The sequence below is a fragment of the Antechinus flavipes genome, chromosome 2 (genome assembly GCF_016432865.1).
Source record: "Antechinus flavipes isolate AdamAnt ecotype Samford, QLD, Australia chromosome 2, AdamAnt_v2, whole genome shotgun sequence".
Taxonomy (NCBI): Eukaryota; Metazoa; Chordata; class Mammalia; order Dasyuromorphia; family Dasyuridae; genus Antechinus; species Antechinus flavipes.
Genome location: NC_067399.1, coordinates 356,127,998 through 356,147,607, shown reverse-complemented (window position 1 = coordinate 356,147,607; position 19,610 = coordinate 356,127,998). Strand labels below are relative to the sequence as shown.

General features: G+C 36.7%; 1 protein-coding gene across 1 annotated transcript in view; it reads left to right on the top strand.

Moving 5' to 3' along the window:
- LOC127549785 (glycogen phosphorylase, liver form) overlaps nt 1-19,610 on the top strand; it is a 97,282-nt gene that overhangs the window by 38,801 nt on the left and 38,871 nt on the right. Inside the window, exon 5 of the mRNA XM_051978107.1 lies at nt 7,164-7,295. Within this exon, the coding sequence (XP_051834067.1) occupies nt 7,164-7,295 (132 nt within the window). The remainder of the gene's footprint in view (nt 1-7,163; nt 7,296-19,610) is intronic.

Genomic DNA, 19,610 nt, shown 5'->3' with positions numbered 1-19,610 from the left:
ATTAATAATAGAGATAAGAATTCCAGCCTCACTGGACCAAAAATAAATGCCCATCTAGACATCTTTTGGCAAGTTTAATGTAACCTTGAGTGAAAAACTGAGTTCAGTAAATATGACCATTTCCCAATTGTCAATCATCTAGCTTTACATTATTTTTCCTCTGGCATATGTGTGCATACACACATATATTTGTATATACATGATATATATATATATATATATGTGTGTGTGTATGTGTGTGTGTGTGTGTGTACACATGTATGTATACCTGTCCTTATTGTTCTTCTTCTCCTTGTTTCATTAAGAAGCTTTTAAGGTTACTTTTTTAAAGGTACTTTTAAGGTTAGTGTTTTGCATATTTTATGCCAATGAATTTGACTGTTTTTAGCAATAATTATTTTGTTGCATTTGTTTGTGTTTTTATTTTCAACCACATTTTTCTTTGCACTATTTAATGTGACTGAATCTGTTTTGTTAGGTACTTCAATGATCCTGTAAGTTCTTCTCCACAATAGTGACATTGATATCACTAACAATTTATTCAAGTGTGCCTTGTAAGAACTATACTTTTTGACCTTTTCTTGAAGCAATAGCCATTCTTTAAAAATGAAAAAATTAAAAACATGACCAGCCACTGAAATATACCCCAACGTAATAAATCTAACATTCTGCCATTAATAATGAGGATACCAGCACATTCTGGCTAGATCTCATCAAAGCCCAGCATTTGGCACTAGTCTAGTGTTAGTAGAAACAAACATGCATGAACATTGTTGTAAAATAATAAAATCTACTCCAAAATCATTGCTTGTCCCGAGTAATTCACACAGCTCTGTACATTTGGTCATTCAATCTTTTTCATGAATTTATCATAATCCTGTAATGTTGTTTCACTTTTCTTCTTATTTGAGGGTCTTTCCTGGCAAATCGGTAAAATTCTTGAAATCTGAAACATTTTTCAGCTATTTTTTTTTTCTTTTCAGCTGTTTTTTTTTTTTTTTTTTTTTTTTTTTTTTTTTTTTTTTTTTTTAGTTTCTACTGGAAAATTCTTCCCAATTAGTTTGTGAGTTTCTTGAGAACAGGGATTTTTTCCTTTGTCTCTCTAGTAGTTAACACATTTCCTGGCACACAGTATGTCTTTAATAAATGTTTGACAGACTGATCCCACTGAACAATTCTTTTTATTTTCATCTTACTTCAGAATTTCTTGACATTTTATAGTAATAACATCTATATGGTAAGATATGTACAGATGTACTAATTCTAGATCAAATAAAATTTTAGATCAGGTTTTTCTATTAAAATTTCTTTTCTGGAACCAAAAGGCAAAGTTCCTATACATTATTTCCCAGACCCTTCTTATACCTGAGTGACTTCTTCTGATGCCAGGAGCTTGACCCAAAAGAAAATATTAGTTATAGACTCTTCTGAGAAGGATACAATAGTCCTGTAGAGGAATGCAGATATTGGGGAACTTTGAGAAAAGTATTCTTGAAGCAAAGATACTTACAGTAGGCTGTTAACTCAGTGTGATTAATGAGATGATGGTTCTCTAGTTCACATATACTTAGTACTTAGTATGGTGATGTAATGGTTTTCTAGTTCACATATACACATACTGTAATGATGTAATCATCCTAAAGTATTTAAGGACTGAAAAGACTGGAAATAGAGATATTCCATCTTTGTCCATCCTCTTGGTGGCTCTCCTGCCTCCTACACTCCTCCCCTAAGATCAAGGATGGTCCCAAGATCCTCCAGAAAGGTAGTCCGGATGCTATATGAACATGGGGCACTGAAAAAAGCACACTACATTTTGAGGCTCTAAATGTAAGGACCTACACTCAGCAGCCTGACTGACACCATCATAAGTTGAGTGGAGAAGTCTCTGTGACCCAGAAATAGGATGAGTAAACTAGTCACTTTCATTTTTTCAGCTGAAATGGGGCAAATACTAAAAAAAGAGCTTTCCTCACCCAAAGGGAAGTGTGTAACAAGCATAGTTAAATTAATAAAGAAACAAGGTTTGTTGGTAACTTGGGAGCAGATGACTGGACTCTTAGAAATATTAGAGTGCACGTCTTCTTAGTTCCCTAAGGAAGAAAAATTTTAAAAATATAAACTCGTGGGAGAGAGATTAATTAAATATTACAGTGATAATGGTTATGATTCAATTCCTAAGGAAACATTCTATACATATACAACATAATGCAATTAGCTTTAAGGAATCCCACAAGTTTTAAAATAAGGAAAAAAGAGAAAGAGCAGCTGAAAATCATGAAGAATTGGACAAGAAAGGAGTTAAGTACAGTGCTAATGAACTTAAGGAGTGTAGTGCTTCTCAGCAGGCACCCTTAGGGCATTTTCCATGTCCTGACCCTCCCCCCTCTATTTCGCCTTCATGGGTGGAGGAAGGAGGAGGAGTGGGAGGGATAGTGACACCATCAGCACCACCCATGCAGCAGCTTTGTGCACCTGCTATAACACAATTACAAAAGGCATTAATTAAAGCTAAAAAGGAAAGACAGGATACATCTGATTTGAGAATAGAAATGTATCCTGTGATTCAACAGTTTAACTCTTCAGGTCAAGAAAGTAGAAGATATACTCTTTTTGATCTACAAATCATCAAAGACCTGAAAAAGACTTGCACTTTTTATGGGGCTACATCATCTTATGTTAAGATGTTATTACAGAATTTGGCTTATGAAACTTTAACCTCTAGTGATTGGATCTCTATAGCAAAGACATGTTCAGAACCTGGACAAAACTTGCTTCGGCTTTCTGAGTATAGTGAACTCTATAGTATAACAAACCCAGTGAAATAGAAAACCTGGAGTTAATATATCAGTCACCTTTGATCAACTAGCAAGTTTAAGTCCTTATGCAGACACTCTAGAGCAGATTAATTGCCCTGTAACAGCTTCTGCTACTATTAAAGCACGGGGCACCCTCTCAGGAAGACAGGATAGAGGGGAAACCTTCATGAAATAATGCAAAGTCCAAATAAACCTTTTGCTCATTTCATGGGACGTTTGCAGACAGCTGTCATAAGAACTATTGGTGAAAATGAAGCAACAGAAATTATGATAAGACAACTTGCTAGAGAAAATGAGGTTTGTGGGAACAAATACCTTTTAATATCCAGGTTATGATGCAAACTTTTCAAGATCTGAACATGGGATGACAAAATCCCTTGTGGAAAGGGACTTCCAGAGAGACTCAGCAATGCTTTCAATGTGGTAAAGTAGGGCATCTGAAAGCTCAATGTTGCCATAGAAGACAGGGTGGGAGAACAGGACCCAAAATTCTATGTCCAAAATGCAACAGAGGCTTCCACTGGGCATCAGTAAGTAGACTGACTCAGGGAAATGGGAAGCGGGGAACAGCTCCAGGGCCCCAGGCAAAAAACAGTTGGGGCATGATGGCAGCCAATGTTACACCCAGAGAGTGTTAAGAAGTGTAGTACTACAACATGATCAATCATCCAAGAAGTAACCTGATGGGAGAAAGGGATTACAATTGGAGAGAATAAAGTTGTATGCAGCTGGGACTACTGAGATATCCCCTGGAGAGGTAAAATCTGTCCCTGTCCAGCCTATGGATCCTTTGCCTCCCAGGCACAGTAGGCTTGACCATTTCATCTCCTGAGAGTGCTTACAAAACAGTGTCCATCAATACACTGATGTGGGAAACTGGGGAATGTGTAGCTAATATCCCAGTCACTAATACAGTTAGATAATGTGTGACATAGCCATATATCTAAGTGTCATAAGTAAATGTAAAAGGAATGTTTAAATTTAGAGAAAAAGGATAAGAGGGATTGTTTCCAGAATAGGAAAAGGGGGTTACATTGATTTTCTTATACTCCATAGTTTTTCCTTGGTTGGACTTATGCAATGTCAAATAATTGATAATGTAACCCCAAAATAAAGGTTCTCCCCTAATTTCTGTGAGTCAAACAGTTTAAGAAAAATACTTTCTGCCAATAGCTGCTTGCTCCACAAAATGTTACAAAGAACAAAATCATATGAAACTGGCTTACCTTTTGATGCTTTTAAAGCATATGTGAATGATGTCATTTTTTTATTACCTCCTTTATTGTCATACTAATATATATGTATGTATATATATGTACATATGTAATATGCATATAAATATATAGAAATTATACAGAGAGATATGTTTTTCTACCTTCATTAAAAGAAAAAAATTCATAATATAGTTATCCATTCAGGCAGCCCTGAATAGGATTAGGGACACAGTATCTCTATGATCTGAAAACCCCCCCAAAAAATTTGGGGCTTTCCATTCATACCAGAGAAGAAATGTGATTTCTTTTTATTTTATGAAATTTTTATAAATCCCTTTTGTAAAATTTGGGTTAAATATTTGGTTTCTGTCATTTGCTGGTCTTTGCTTGTCATCTGGGGCATCTACAAAACTCCCATTTAATTTCTTATGCTAATCCATAACTTATCAAAACTGCTTTGATGAAAGTCATAATGTGGAAGAAATAATTATTTTTCATAATTCAAAACCTTCTAAAACTTGTTTCTAATCATCAAATTTTGAGATGTTATTATATAATGAATCCAAAGGACAAATAATATAATGTATAATACAATAACACATATCTACAGGATAGCACTTAAAGAAAATAGGGCAAGTCCAATAAATAAAATATGCTATGAAATAGTAAGCATATTGGTAAAAAATAGAAAATATTGCTGTACTTCTACTCCATGTTAAAAAGTTTCCTAAAATTAAGTGTGATAACAACGGTGAGGAAAAGGGTCACTGATTAGTCAAAAGTTCCAAGGCCAATAAGATTTTTAAAGGACATTGGATTTTTTAAGTCTTTCTCAGAAGATTTATATAATAAAATGTTCATTGTAAAACTAAAAGAATTTTTTAATGTTTCAATTTTTTCCTTTCCACTGGCTTAAACTTTGTTAATAAATTCTTTTTTGTATCCCAGCAATTCAGAGAGAACATGGGAAATAGGGATAAAAACTGATTCAGTCTTTTTCATCATAACTGAAACTTAACTACACATTTATAACTTGTTTAAGTAGAAAAGTTAGTTCAGTTTGTAGTAACAATGCCATAGCTCAGAGATATATAATTCATTTTTATTATCATCATATAGCCACTAACAGAAGATGGAAAAACAACATTTCTGTTTTCCAAGAAACAAACGTTTTTCTATTATTCCCATCAATAAAAGCAAACTTGTTCAACAACTGAAATTGATAAACTGCAATGTTGAGTATCAGTGAAAATTTTTGTTTAGGTCACTAATGAAATACCCTGATTTATCTATGCTGCAAGCTTAACTGAGTAATTCTTCAAGTACACTGTCAAATCCACACAAGTTGGCACCTGGCTGCTTTCCCATAAACTATGGAACACCATACACACCCAAGTTTATATTATTTTGAGCCCTATATTATTTTACATTATTTTGAGTATCTGTGCTGAAACTGAAATAAAAACCTTCTTTGATGTAAATAATTCTTGTTCTGTGTTTCTCCTCCTCATTTATGTCTATTTTCTTCAGAACAGAGTTTTAAAGCTTTTAAGGAAATAAGCCACAGGATTTGAATATATAGCTTCATTAATCTAGAAGAAAGCAAAGTAGAAAAGAGACTTCATCTCCATTCTGGATCCCTTACAAAGCTAAATGGAAACCTTTTCATACTTTTTCAGATCTTCTATGAAGTATTGTTTCATGATCTGGGTTTCCCCTTAATTTAGACATGAGTTGTTAAAATCAAGGAAATTTTAAAGAATATCTTGCCAAAAAAACATATACAAGATAAAAAGAAAAAAGGGATTCCTAAGGACTTTGTCATCCTACTTAAATACTTAAAGCAGATTATTGTTTGATGGGAATGTAACAGTGGTTAAAAAAATTAAAAGATTCATAAGGAATTTAAACTTATAACACTGAGACATTGACAGTAAAAATCACCTCTATAAAATTTGCCTTTCTAAATCATCAAGGGGGCATGTGATATAGGCCTAAGGGAAATAGAATATATTCTCTCATCTCTGAACACTTTTATTTCTTAAAGGAAGAAAACCATACAGGCACTGATAAGTTGATTTTTTCCATTTAAATGCTCTTTTTGACAAAATGTTCCACTTTTCTCCAATTCTCACTCACAGTTTTAGAACCAACCAAGATTGCATGGAGCCTTTGGTTTCAATTTGGATTGGATTTTTTTTTTATCACTGTAACTTATGCTAATACACAAATTTCCCTGTCATAGTAAAGTGAATAAAGGCCATTTTTTATTGAAAACATATTTGTCTGTGACCAGAAGAGTTTTTAGTTATTAAAACAAATTAGTGAGTTCTTAGTTGAATAATCTGGAAACAATTATCTAACTGCTAAGAAATTCTTGTTCAAATCTTTATTTCCTTTTTTTCTTTTCTTTTGCTATTTTTGGGCTGAGTTTTGTAGGACAAAAAAAAAACACTTTTATATCATGATTAATGAAAAAGTTTTAATCAAAATTCTAAATGCTAGTATACTGGCTTTGTTACATTTTTACCTAGAGCCTTCCTATTCTCATATTATATGTACTCATCCTATATCTAAAACAACTTTTGTCTTGCAGTTCACCAAATCTTTTTACTTCTTATATATGAATGACTTATAAAAACCCCACTTCTTTCATATATTTTTCTCTGGCTATTGAAAAGAAATAATGACTCCTTTTTTTTTCTGTCTTTGTAACACCTATGAATTACTCCTGCACTTATCACATTCATAGTTTGCTTATAATTAATATTAATGGATTGTTTCTTTGCTTTATTTTTGTATTTCAGTATTGTTTTATTTTGTGCTTCAGTATTGTTTTGCCCTTTTTCTTAGATCACAGATAGTCCATTGAGCCATTAAACTGAATAGTAATTAGGACAGTGATGTTCACATGCTACAATTTTCAAACATCTTCTAAAACAGAAGTTAAGCATTGTTTATAAGAGGAAGAAAAGAGATGTTATGAGCAACCTAATTAGCAAATGTTCCTCAGTGTAAACTACATTTATCCTTTCTCTTAAGAGTTTTTGAGTTAAGCAAAAGCTCTATTTTTGGTTTAACAAAATTTAGGGCTTAGAGTTTAACCTTTGGGTTATGTCTTTTTTCCTAGGTTGAAGAAGCAGATGATTGGCTTCGACATGGTAACCCCTGGGAGAAAGCTCGTCCAGAATTCATGCTTCCTGTCCACTACTATGGAAAAGTAATCCATACCCAAAATGGAACCAAGTGGGTTGATACTCAGGTATTTAACACTTCATTACAGGAAATATCCACTTTATATATTCTTACTTAGAATCCATATTATTCCTTCTAATAATCTTCAGAAGTCTCTCCATGCTGTTTTTACAAATGAAGTGATAGATGAAGAGAATAAGTCATTTGTCTAAAGTTTTGTAATAAGTAGGTCAACAATAGGACAAGGATTAGAACTTAGTCCCTAAGTGCCAGCATCTCTAGACTCTTGGTTTTTGGTTTTTGTTTGTTTATTTGTTTTTTGATAATCCTAAACAGGAAGAATGACTTCCTGTTTGTAATTGTAATAAATTACAATTATTTAATTACTATTAAGAATGGTTAAAAATTTTAAAATGCCTCTTGTTAGTTTTCAGTCATTTTGGTTGATTGTATACATGTATTTAAAATACACACACATATTTAATATGCAGACATGTATAAACGTTTAGGTGTGCATAAATTGTATATATCATAACATATAATATACATTATAAGATAAACTATTATATATAAAAATTATACATATATGTATCATATTGTATATTATTTATATATCATTTATTTTATACGTTATATGCTTTTTATCTCATATATTTTACATGTGTATATATGTGTATGTATATATACACATAACAAGAAATTTTAGGTGTCAAGCTCTTTTAAAATCAAGTAAATTTATTATTCAAATATTTCATTTGAAGACTCAGTAATTATGTTAATGACAGATAGGTTCTGTCACTGGTAATTTTCTCAGCTAATTATATATAAACAGTATTTGAAATTATTTTCCCAAATAAGCAAATTAGAAATCTTTGAAATCACAATATTATTGTACACCTTGTTTCCATCTAGTTTCAATACTACACAACGATTTGTGGCTTTCTGTTTATAGCACAGTTCCCACTATCTTAGCTAAGTAAAAAATATATTTAATTTAGAGAGTATGATGACATTCTTCAGAAAGTACCTAGAAATTCAGATAGTGAGGGTCTGTTCTTTTGTGCCTGTGAAAATAAATTTACAGAGACTAAACTAATCTGAAGTAATCAGGTCTCAAATCCAAGATGATTTTCTAAAATTAAGTAATCACCTGAGACCATTCTCAGATTAGTAGCCAGTAGTAAAAGAAAGTACAAGGTCAAGCATGCTTTGTTCATGTAGCAGGCAAAGCATTATCTTTTTATTTTATTATGCTCCCAGATCACATAGTCTCCTATGAATTATATTAATTTCATTTTAGAGGCAGTATGATATAATAGAAAGAATGCTAGATTTGAAGTCAACTGTGATGACTGCGTATTTAAAATCAGCCAGAGTCAGGAATTCAGGTTAAAGGAAAAAATCTTCAATTTGTATTCTCAGTAGAGGTGAAGAAGAATTATGATAGCAATATGGGCATCTGCAACAGGAAGCCAGCTAGCAGAGGTGAAGGGGGATTGCAGGTGAAAAGGGGATTGGAGGTGAAGGGCAATCACGATAGCAATGTGAGCAGCCATGACAAGATGCCAGCCAGCAGTCTCTCTTTCTGCTTCCCTTTCCACTCCCCTGCCTCCACCCACCAAAATCATCATTTCTTATACAACATATCAGGACTTGCACAAAGAGTGGGTGGGGGCCATTCTTTCTCCAAGCATATACATTAATAGAGTATGGTCCAATTACTATTTAGCCTCATGTGCTTAGGACCTCAATGCATCAACTCAAGCCTCAGCCCATTACAGTCAACCTCAATTCAAATCCTACTAGGTGACTTTGAAAAAAATCATTTGACTTTTCTGCCTTAGTTTCTTCATCTGTAAAATGAGAGGGCTACATTAGGTGACATCTGAAGTCTACAAATATATAATCCCATGATTAATCACAAATTGCTTTTGTTTTCTTTTAAATCTTCCTGGACTTTTATTTTTCATTAAATTCTTTCATTCATTTGCAATGACTAATGAAACCTGTCATGAAAATATTATTTGTGATGTAAAATCTTATTATATATAATTGTTATGTATTATATCTGGTAATCCTCATGCATTCAAAGTTCAGAGATCAAAATGATAACTCTAAAGAAATTTCAGCATAGTTAGATGGGAGGAAACACATTGGAAAGAGACTAGAAAGAGAAAAAAATTCAAGAGATAGTACCAGCTTCAGAGCCATGAATAATTTTTGCACTTGGGACAATTGCCACAGACCAGTCCCAGGAAAAATGCCAGAAAGACACTTTAAGTTAGTTGTGAATTTAGACAAATTCTGGGTAGAGATGTGGAATTCTGAGAGACCATGAAGCTCCTATTAGAAAAGATCCCCAACCCCCAAAGTAAGTAGGCTATTTGGTGGCTTTCTGTTTATTGAATTATTCTTGATAACTAAGCATGTACTTTAATTGTTCATTCACTCTTAGCTTTCAAGAAGTTTTATTACAGAAAAGAGTTGGAAATAGTAAATATTATAGCAAACAAAAAGATGTTTTTGATGAGAGAGCTGGAATAGTGTATGAAGACAACCCCTTCAGAATGATGGGGAAACCCCAATACTATCCTGACCTTGGGGAAGGAGCCATGAGGTAAACCTTTGAGAAACTCCTTGAAGAGGAGAAATTCTCCTGGTTCTCCAAGGTATATTGAGGCCAGAGAGGATTGCAAAAATAAATGAGCTTTTTGCTCTTAAAATGTTTCAAGCCTAATTTGTCTCTTGTTTTTTAAGAGACAGCCTAGGGGAGAAACTTCAGGAATAGAGGAAATAAACTATCCTATTCTTGCCACAGGCCCAAAGCCCCAAGCTTTCCCAGTTCTATAGTTTTCTGTTCTCTGTAGGCGCCCCTAGAAAGAGAGACACACACAAAAACTTTCCCCGATTAAGGTTTTTTTGTTTGTTTGTTTGTTTTGTTTTGTTTTGTTCTATTTGTCAACTCATAGGAGTTTTATGGCTGAGCATCCTCAGACAAAAAAAAAATCTGCTTGGTTATAGAGCCCCAGATAGTCTAAATGTCCCAGGAATTTGGGCTGCCCTTTGCTATAGAAAACGGTCAGAGGAAAAGGGACTCTACCTCAGACAGCTGGGCTCTCTTGAGAATCCCCATACAGGCCACCAAAAACAATGAGGTGTAAGGCTGTACTCAGAAAGAAAGAGAGACACAGATCCACATGACAAGACTTGAGGAACCCGAGTATCTGTGGCAATAAAGGAAAGTTTATTCCTGATTTCAGTAAGAAAGGAATTCTCTTAGTGGACAAAAACCCCTAATTCAATCAGGAGATTTTTGTAAAGAGTTTGCCAATAGTACTTAGTTTTATGGGCAGATACTGACCTGGGATTAGGGGCAGTTTAAGTTGAAATCAAAGGGAGATCTTCAAATTGAATAGAAGATTTTCAATTGAATGAGTAGTCCTAGACTAATCTTCTTAAAGCAGTCTTCTTTCAGTTTAGTAATCACCACGAGAATAGCCAGGTGTTAAAGTCCAAATCCTTTATTATCTCCTTAACAACCTAGTTTCCTTACCTGGGACCTGGGCCACCTTTCCCAAGAGCCTTTCACACAGGCCTTGGTCTCAGTGGGGGAAATGCAGGAGGCCAGCCACCACAGTGGAGTGAAATGAATCGAATGAATATGGCTCTCAGTCCCTGATGGCTGTTATATACTCTATTATAATTACATTATTATAAATGTGAATCTTGTGGAACTATATTAAGTACTACCATGTTTCCCCAATAATAAGACACTGTCTTATTATATTTTTTTGACAGAAAAACCCCAGAGGGCTTATTTTCAGGGGAGGGCTTATTTTAATGAACATTGACAGCAATTTTAATAAACAGGTAAATGTGAACAAAAAAAAGTACCTTTATTCAGTAATGATCATGTCATCTTCTTCAACAACATCGTCATAATTGTCCATACCCTGAATTCCATCCTGGATGTCTTGCACCTCTATTTCCTTCAGAAGAAGTGGACCCAATCTGTCATGTCCAGCAATATAGCTCTCTTTAAATGAACATGTCCAGGTAACCTGTTTGTAGTGCCTTGGCCACACAGATGTCAGTAATTTTATCCCATGACTTCTTCACCCAAGTCACAACTTCTTGCAGACAGGGCTTCACAAAGTTTCCAACGCTGATTTCTTTCCATTCTATTTTCAATGTAGTCATTGACTTCCATGTGCAAATGGTCCTTGAATGGCTTGTTTATTGCAATATCAAGGGTCTGGAGATAGGCAGTCATTCTTGCAGGAATCATTACTTGATCTATTCTTCTCTCTGCAAGGAAGGTCTTCATTTCTTTAGCGCGGTGAGTGTTGGCTGAATCCCAGATTATCAGACCTCTTTGGTTACCTCGCATAACAAGTGGCAGCATTAAATCAACCCACTTTCTTATAACAGCTTGTGTACACCAGGCTTTTTCGGTTTCAAGAACGTAAATGCCTGATACACGTTCAATCTTATCTTTCTTGCCCTTACTGATGATTAGAGGTGTGGCTTTCTTTCCATCCAAACGAATTGCCAAAACACAGGTGACCCGTGCAGACAGAATAATAAAATTATGACCATCAGTCCTTCTTTTCACTCCATCATGCCCCTCAATAATGTTTTAACCCCATCATGCTCCCTGAGTGTTCCTTCTATCCTCCACGATGCCCCCTGAGTTCTTCTATCCTCCATCATGCCCCCTCACTCTCATTTACATATCGAGTTTTTATGTTGTCCTGCCTCAGCTCTCCTCCGTGGCACTGCTCTCAATGGAGCCAGCAAGCAAATCACTGGGAAAGAACAGGATGACACGCTCACTGCTGCAACTCTGATTGGATACAGCTCGGAGCACGGCATGCGTTTCACCCGGGGGGGGGGGGTAGGGGAGGAGGAAGACGGTGCATACAGAGGGTACTATAATATAGCGTGTAGCACAGGGGATCGCCTTCACTACAATAGCAATCTCAATAGGGCTTATTTTCAGGGGAGGGCTTGTTTTAGAGGAATCTTACACAGTAAGGGGAGGGCTTATTTTTGGGATAGGTCTTATTATGGGGAAAACACGGTATGTACATGTACTGAACTAGAGAACTATTAAGCACCATGCTAAACTAGATAAACTAGATATCAATTCTACTGACTTAACACCTTGTAAGAATCCTTACTTCAGAGTTCTGGCCCATAACATCTCCCACTTTCTTTTGTTTTAGAACATAAGGTGGTCTCACCCTCCCTGACTTCTCAAGAAGGTGAGAACCCCAAAAAGGTGATCATGCCTTCCCTGACTCCTCAAAAAAAGGGTGAAAACACCAAAAAAGGAGGTTATCATACCCTACCTGACATCTCAGGAAGGGATATGAAAACACCAAAGGAAATGGGAAATCAAACCAGATTAGCAGGTTTTTGAAGGGTCTCACTTGAAACAAGTATACATAAATTCATCAACATGGGAAGTATTACAAACAACATGAATCAACATGAGGAATTATACATGGCCATAAGTCCTAGAAATAGTCCAAAACCAATCTATTGTCTATTACTTCATGCATCAGGGAATCCAATGATTCCTGCAGATTTCGAAGTTCTACATAGTCTTATCATGTCTCAGGGAATCCAATGATTCCTGCTGGTTTCGAAGTTCTGGAATAGTCTTTTCAACAATTTTTCATCTCAGGGAATCCAATGATCCTTGCAGGTTTTAAAGTTCTGCAACAGTCTGATCATGTGTTGGGGAATCCAATGATTCCTGTAGATTTTGAAGTCCTATATAGCCTTATCATGTTTCAGGGAATTCAATGATTCTTGCCGGTTTTGAAGTTGTTTATCAGTCTTATCTTGCTTCAGGGAATCCAATGTTCCTGCAGATTTTAAAGTCCTGCATCAATCTTATCAACAATTTTTCATCTCAGGGAATCCAATTATTCATGTTGGTTTTGAAGTTCTATAACAGTCTTATCAACAATTTTTCAGCTTAGGGAATCTAATGATTCTTGTGGGTTTTAAAGTCCCGCAACAGTCTCCTTATTAGCCATGCTCTTTCAGTGTCAAATATTTCTTAGGTCTTCTCCTTTGTTTTGAGGTTTTTCTCTTTTTCTGTCTCTCTCAAGATGCTCGTTGGCATCCATCTGATTCCTTCTCCATCTGTAGAGATACAAGCAAACCATTTCTCCCAAGCAATTAACCTATCTGGTCTCTTCCATCCACCACTTTCTAGATCTCTCCTCATCACCTGGAGATTATATTGGAGCTGCTCACACTGGACACCGCCCTTCTGTTGGGTTAAAAACCTGTATTCTCTCCAATTGTAATCCCTTTCTCCCATCTGATTGCTTCTCTGCTGATTGATCATATTAGAGTCCTGAACTTCTAAAGACTTTCTGGGTATAACCTCAGTTGCCATCATGCCCAACTTGTTTTTTATTTGAGGTCTTAGAGCTGAGCCCTGCCTCTCATTTCCCTGAGTCAATCTACATTCTGAGGTCCAGTGGAAGCTGATGTTGCATAGGGTTTTGAGTATTGTTCTCCCATCCTGTCCTCTCACTCATTCTCTTTACCTACATTGAACTTTCAGATGACCTACTTTACCATACCGAAAGCATTGATGAGACTCTCTGGAAGTCCCTTGCCAAGAAGGACCCTGTCTTCCAATGTTCTTCTGCATCATAGACTGGGTAAAAAAGACATTTGTGCCCACTGTGGCACAGCGTCTTATGATCTCCTGTAAAGGAGCATCATTGTGTAGCCCCAGAATAATTCTTCTACAAACCTCATTAGCATTTTCCTTAGGCAGTTGTTTGATCATTATTCCTATAGCTGCATGTTCACCAATGGTTCTTGTGACACCTGTCTGCAGACGTCCCACAAAATCAGCAAAGGGTTTATTTGTACTTTGATCTATTTTTATGAAGGCTTCCCCTCTATCTTGTCCCAGGAGGGTGCCCCATACTTTGATAGCAACAGCAGCATTTTGCTCATATGCTATCAAAGGGTAATTAATCTGTGCTGAAGCGTTTGCATATTGACCTTTAGCTGCTAGTTGATCAAAAGTGATTTGTATATTAACTCTAGTGTGCCTATTTCATTGGGTTTGTATCCTACAGAGTTCACTATATTCAGAAAACCACAACAAGTTTTGTCCAGGTTCTAAACATGTCCTTGCTATTGATTTCCAATCACTAGGTGTAATATCCTTGGTTGGTTTTCTGGAAGTCTTGGAAGCAGCCTTTGTTTCACCTCTGTAATCACCACAAAAATAGCCAGATGTTAAAGTCCAAATCCTTTATTATCTCCTTGCCTGGGACCTGGTTAGCTTTCTTGAGGCCCTCTGGAGTCTTGGTTTCAGTGTGGGGAGCAGGAGGCCAGGCTAACCACCACAAGGCTGATGAAGATGGAATGAATCTTTCTCTTTGACTCCAAGAGCTTGAGCTCCCACCTCCAGTCTTCTGTCTGACTTTGGCTGAGGCTCCCAACTTATATGCTCCCTTATAAATTACATTTTCATAGGTGTGAATCTTGTAGAACTATATTAAATACTAAGTACAGGTACTGAACTAGAGAACTATTAAGCACCATGCTAAACTAGATAACCATTGTATTTATCAATTTCTACTGATTTAACATCTTGTAAAAATGCTTGTTTCACAGTTCTGGACCACAACATCTCCTGCTTTCTTTTGTTTTAGAACATGGGTGGTCACACCTTCCCTGACTCCTCAAAAAAGGGGTGAAAACACCAAAAAAGGAGGTGATCACGCTCTCCCTGACAACTCAGGAAGGGAGATGAAAACCAAAAGAAAATGGGGAATCACATCAGATTAGCGGGTTTCTCAAGAGTCTCACTTGAAACCAGTATACATAAATCCATCAACAGGGAGGTATTACATAACAAACAATATGAATCAACATGAAGAATTAATTATACATGTCCATAAATCCTAGAAATAGTCCAAAACCAATCTATTGTCCATTACTTCATGTGTCAGAGAATCCAATGATTCCTGCAAGTTTTGAAGTCCTACAATAATTTATCATGTTTCAAGGAATCCAATGATTCCTGCAGATTTTGAAGTTCTGCAACAGTCTTATCAACAGTTTTTTATCTCAGGAAATCCAATGATTCCTACTGGTTTTGAAGTCCTGTAAAACTCTTAACAATTTTTTTTATCTCAGGAAATCCAATGATTCCTCTGTGTATCTTCTCCTTTGTTGACCTGAAGAATCAAATTCTTCAATCACACCGTATGCTTCTATAAAATCAGATATATCCTGTCCTTCTTTTTTAGCTTTACTTAGTGCCTTTTGTAATCTTGTTATAGGCTGCTTCATAAGTGGAGCTGATTGTGTCACTGCCTCTTCCCCTTCTCCTTCTCCTTCTACCCATAAAGGATTTAGGGGCGTAGGCCAGGGTTTGGGGAATGCCTAATGGCTATGAAGCACCACACTCCTTATTTTCATCAAAATTGTACTTAACTCCTTTCTTGTCTAATTCTTCATCCTTTTCACCTAGTTCACCTCTCCCTCCTGAACTTTCTTCTTTTTCCTTATTCTATAACTTATATAATTTCCTAAAGCCAAATGTATTAAGTTATGTGAATAAAATGTTTCTTCAGGAATTGAATCAGGAACATTATCATTGTAATATTCACATAGTTGCTTTCCTACTAATTTCCACTCATCTGGGAACTAATTCTTTTTTTTTTAGAGTTCCAAGGAGATATGTATTGTAATGTATCTAAAAATTCAATGATCTGCTCCCAAGTTACAATCAAACCTTGATTTTTTATGAGTTTAACTATGTTTTTGACACATTTTCCTTGAAGTGGAAAAGGCTCCTTTCTAAACATTTGTCCTATTTCAGCTGAAACAGTAGTTGAGTTCTTAACAAAGTTTCCTTCTTGTCTATTTTGGTACTTACCCTAATTTCTGGGTCATGGAGATTTTTTCACTGTACTCAAGATAGGAGACTTTTCCACTGAAATCAGGATCAGAGACTTTTCCACTGAAATCTTGCCATTTTGGACTTAAATCCTTAGCCCCATGTTGGGTGACAATATGTAGTGTTCCTTGATGGTTTTCTGGAAGTCTTGGAGCAGCCTTTGTTTCAGTTCCATAATCACTATAAGAATAGCCAGATGTTGAAGTCCAAATCCTCCATTATCTCCTTCACAATCTAGCTTCCTTGCCCAGGCCAGCTTTCTGGAACCCTTTCAGACCAGCCTTGGTCGCAGTGTGTAATGATGGCGTATTTAAAATCAGCCAGAGTCAGGAATTCAGATTAAAGGAAATATCTTCAATCTCTATTGAAGTAAAGAGGTGAACAAGGATTGCGATAGCAAATATAGGCAAGAAAGACTGTGATAGCAATATGGGCAGCTGCGACAGGAAGCCAGCCAACAGAGGGGGATCTGAGCACGCCTCTGCCTCCACCCACCAAAATCGTCATTTCCTATACAATACATCAGGACTTGCACAAAGAGCCATTCTTTCTCCAAGCTTATATATTAATAGAGTATGGTCCAATTACTATTTAGCCTCATGTGCTTGGCACCTCAGTGCATCAACTCAAGCCTCAGCCCATTACATAAATGGGCTTTCTTTTGTTTTAGAACACAGGTGATCATGCCATCCCTGACTCCTCAGGGAGGTCAGAGCCCCCAAGGGGAGGTGATCACACCCTCCCTGACTTCTCAGGAAAGGAGGTGAAAGCACCAAAAAGGAGGTGATCACGACCCCCCTGACTTCTCAGGAAGGGAGGTGAAAGCACTAAAAAGGAGATAATCACACCCTCCCTGACATCTCAGGAAGGGAGATGAAAAGCACCAAAGGGAAGTGGGGGTTGGTAGCAGGTCTCTGGGCTGAAGGATCTTATTAGAAACAGGTATGCACAAACCCATCAGCATGGGAGGTATTACACAAGCATACAGCAAAAAAAAATGATTTTCTATGTCCATGAATCAAACGCCATAACTGCCACACTCTTTCAATGGTGAGCACAATCAGCAACAGAACCACCTGATATTTCTTGGGTCTTCTCCTTCGTTTCAAGGGTCTGCTCCATCTCTCTGCGATGGACAAGGCGAATATGGCTTGTTGGCACCCATTTGATTCCTTCTCCACCTGTAGAAATACAAGCAAACCCTCTCCCCCAAGCAGTTAGTCTATCTGGTCCCTTCCATTCACCACTTTCTGGGTCTCTCCACATCACCTGGGGATTATCTAAAGATAGTGGAGCTGCTCGCACTGGACACTGCCCTTCCAGTGGGTTATAAAACCTGTCTGTCGGAGCCAGTGCATCTTTGTCAAAAATCAAGAAGTTAATAGTATAAAGTGCTAGATTTAGTAGTTCTCTACTACTACAGTTACCTGTGGCTCCCCCTTTCTTTTGTTTTTGGAGCAGCGTCTTAATGTCTCTGTTTCTCCTCTCTACTATTGCCTGTCCTTGAGGATTAAAGGGTATACCAGTGGTGTGTAAAATCTTATACTGTGCACAAAAGTGTGCAAAATGTTTGGAGGTGTATGTAGGACCATTGTCTGTTTTTATTACTTGTGGCACACCCATAATGGCAAATGCTTGCAAGAGGAATTCAGTGACCACTCAGGCTGTCTCTTTTGCTGCTGGTATGGCAAAAGTGAATCCTGAAAAGGTGTCTACCACAACATGGATAAAAGACAGACGACAGAAAGATTTATAATGGGTCACATCCATTTGCCAGATTTCATTGGGTCTCAAACCACGAGGGTTCTTCCCTGGAGGCAGTGTAGGAGCGTGGAAAGGAAGGCAAGCTGTACAGCTTTTCACTATGCTCCTGCTTCCTCTTTTGTAATCCCAAATTGTAAACGCAAAGCTCGAGCAGCCTGATGGTATTTAGAAGGGGATTCCTGGGCCTCCTGAAATAAAGGCGTACTGGCTAACATAGTTAAAAGGCTATCTGCCTTTGAATTCCCATCAAAAATAGGACCTAGGAGTCCACTATGTGAGTGGACATGCAAGATATAAATCTTACCTGGATGTTTTCTCACTTGCTCCTGAAGTTCCTTAAAGAGCTGATATATATTAGAAGCTGCAAATTTTATTTGGGCTGTGGCAATTCTTGTTACCACACCTACTGAATAGGCTGAATCAGATATTATATTTATGTCTCCTGGGTAATAAGTGAGAGCTAACATGATCACATGTAATTGGTTCTGCTGAGTGGACTGAAAAGGAGTTCTGACTACTCTCTTTATAGTTAAGTCATGAGAGTATACAGCACAAATATTGTGTTTGGACACATCTGTAAAGATAGTTGGTCCTTTAAGAGGAACTTTAGAAACTTTTTCTTCAAGAATCCTTTGCCAATTATGTAAAAGTCTGGTTATCTTTAATTGAGATGCATGTGTAAAATTTGGAGCCATGGCTAACAAAATTTGCCACTCTGGGATGGTCTCACAACACACATTAATTTATGTATTGGTGTAAAAGGTGTATTTATGTATTGGTGTAAAATCTTATCAGGTCTTGCCCCAGATAATTGTACTGCTCGCTTAATGGCCTTTAACAAAATTCTAGCCACAAGCACTGGGTAAGGAGTAAGGCTTTGTTCTGGTTGTGCGGGGAGGTTCACCCACTCTATCACACTGTCTCTTTGATGAAGGACTGCTGTGGGTGCCTCTTGTGTGGCAAAAACTGATATTTCCAAGGGTTTTAGAGTGACTCTTTCAACCACATTGGATAAAGCCAGTTCAACTTCTCTCAAAGCCTCTTGAGCTTCTTTTGTAAGCTGGCGTGGTGAATTTAAAGCATTATCTCCCCTTAAAATATCATATAATGGTTGTAACTGATAAGTAGTCAAGCCTAACACTGGTCGCATCCATTGTATATCTCCTATCAATTTCTGAAAATCATTTAAGGTGTTTAGTTTCTCTGTTCTTAAGGACAGTTTTTATACTGTAAGCACCTTAGGGTATACTTCATATCCTAAATATTGAAAAGGAGCATGTCTTTGAATTTTCTCTTCAGCTATGTATAATATGTAGTATCTTAGTGTTTCTATGGTCTTTTGTAGACATGCTTCTAGCATTTGTTCCTCAGGTACACACCCCAATGTATCATCCATATAATGTAATAGCATAACTTTTGGAAATGCTTTTCTTATTGGAGCAAGAGCAGCAGCAACATACATTTGACACATAGTAGGGCTGTTTTTCATTCCCTGTGGCAAAACTGTCCATTCATATCTTTTATAAGGCTCAGCTAAGTTAACGCTGGGCACTGAAAAGGCAAATCTTTTCACATCCTCCTTATCCAGAGGGATAGAATAGAAACAATCCTTAATATCTATAACCCAAAGAGGCTATTCTCTAGGCAATTGAGTAGGAGATGAAG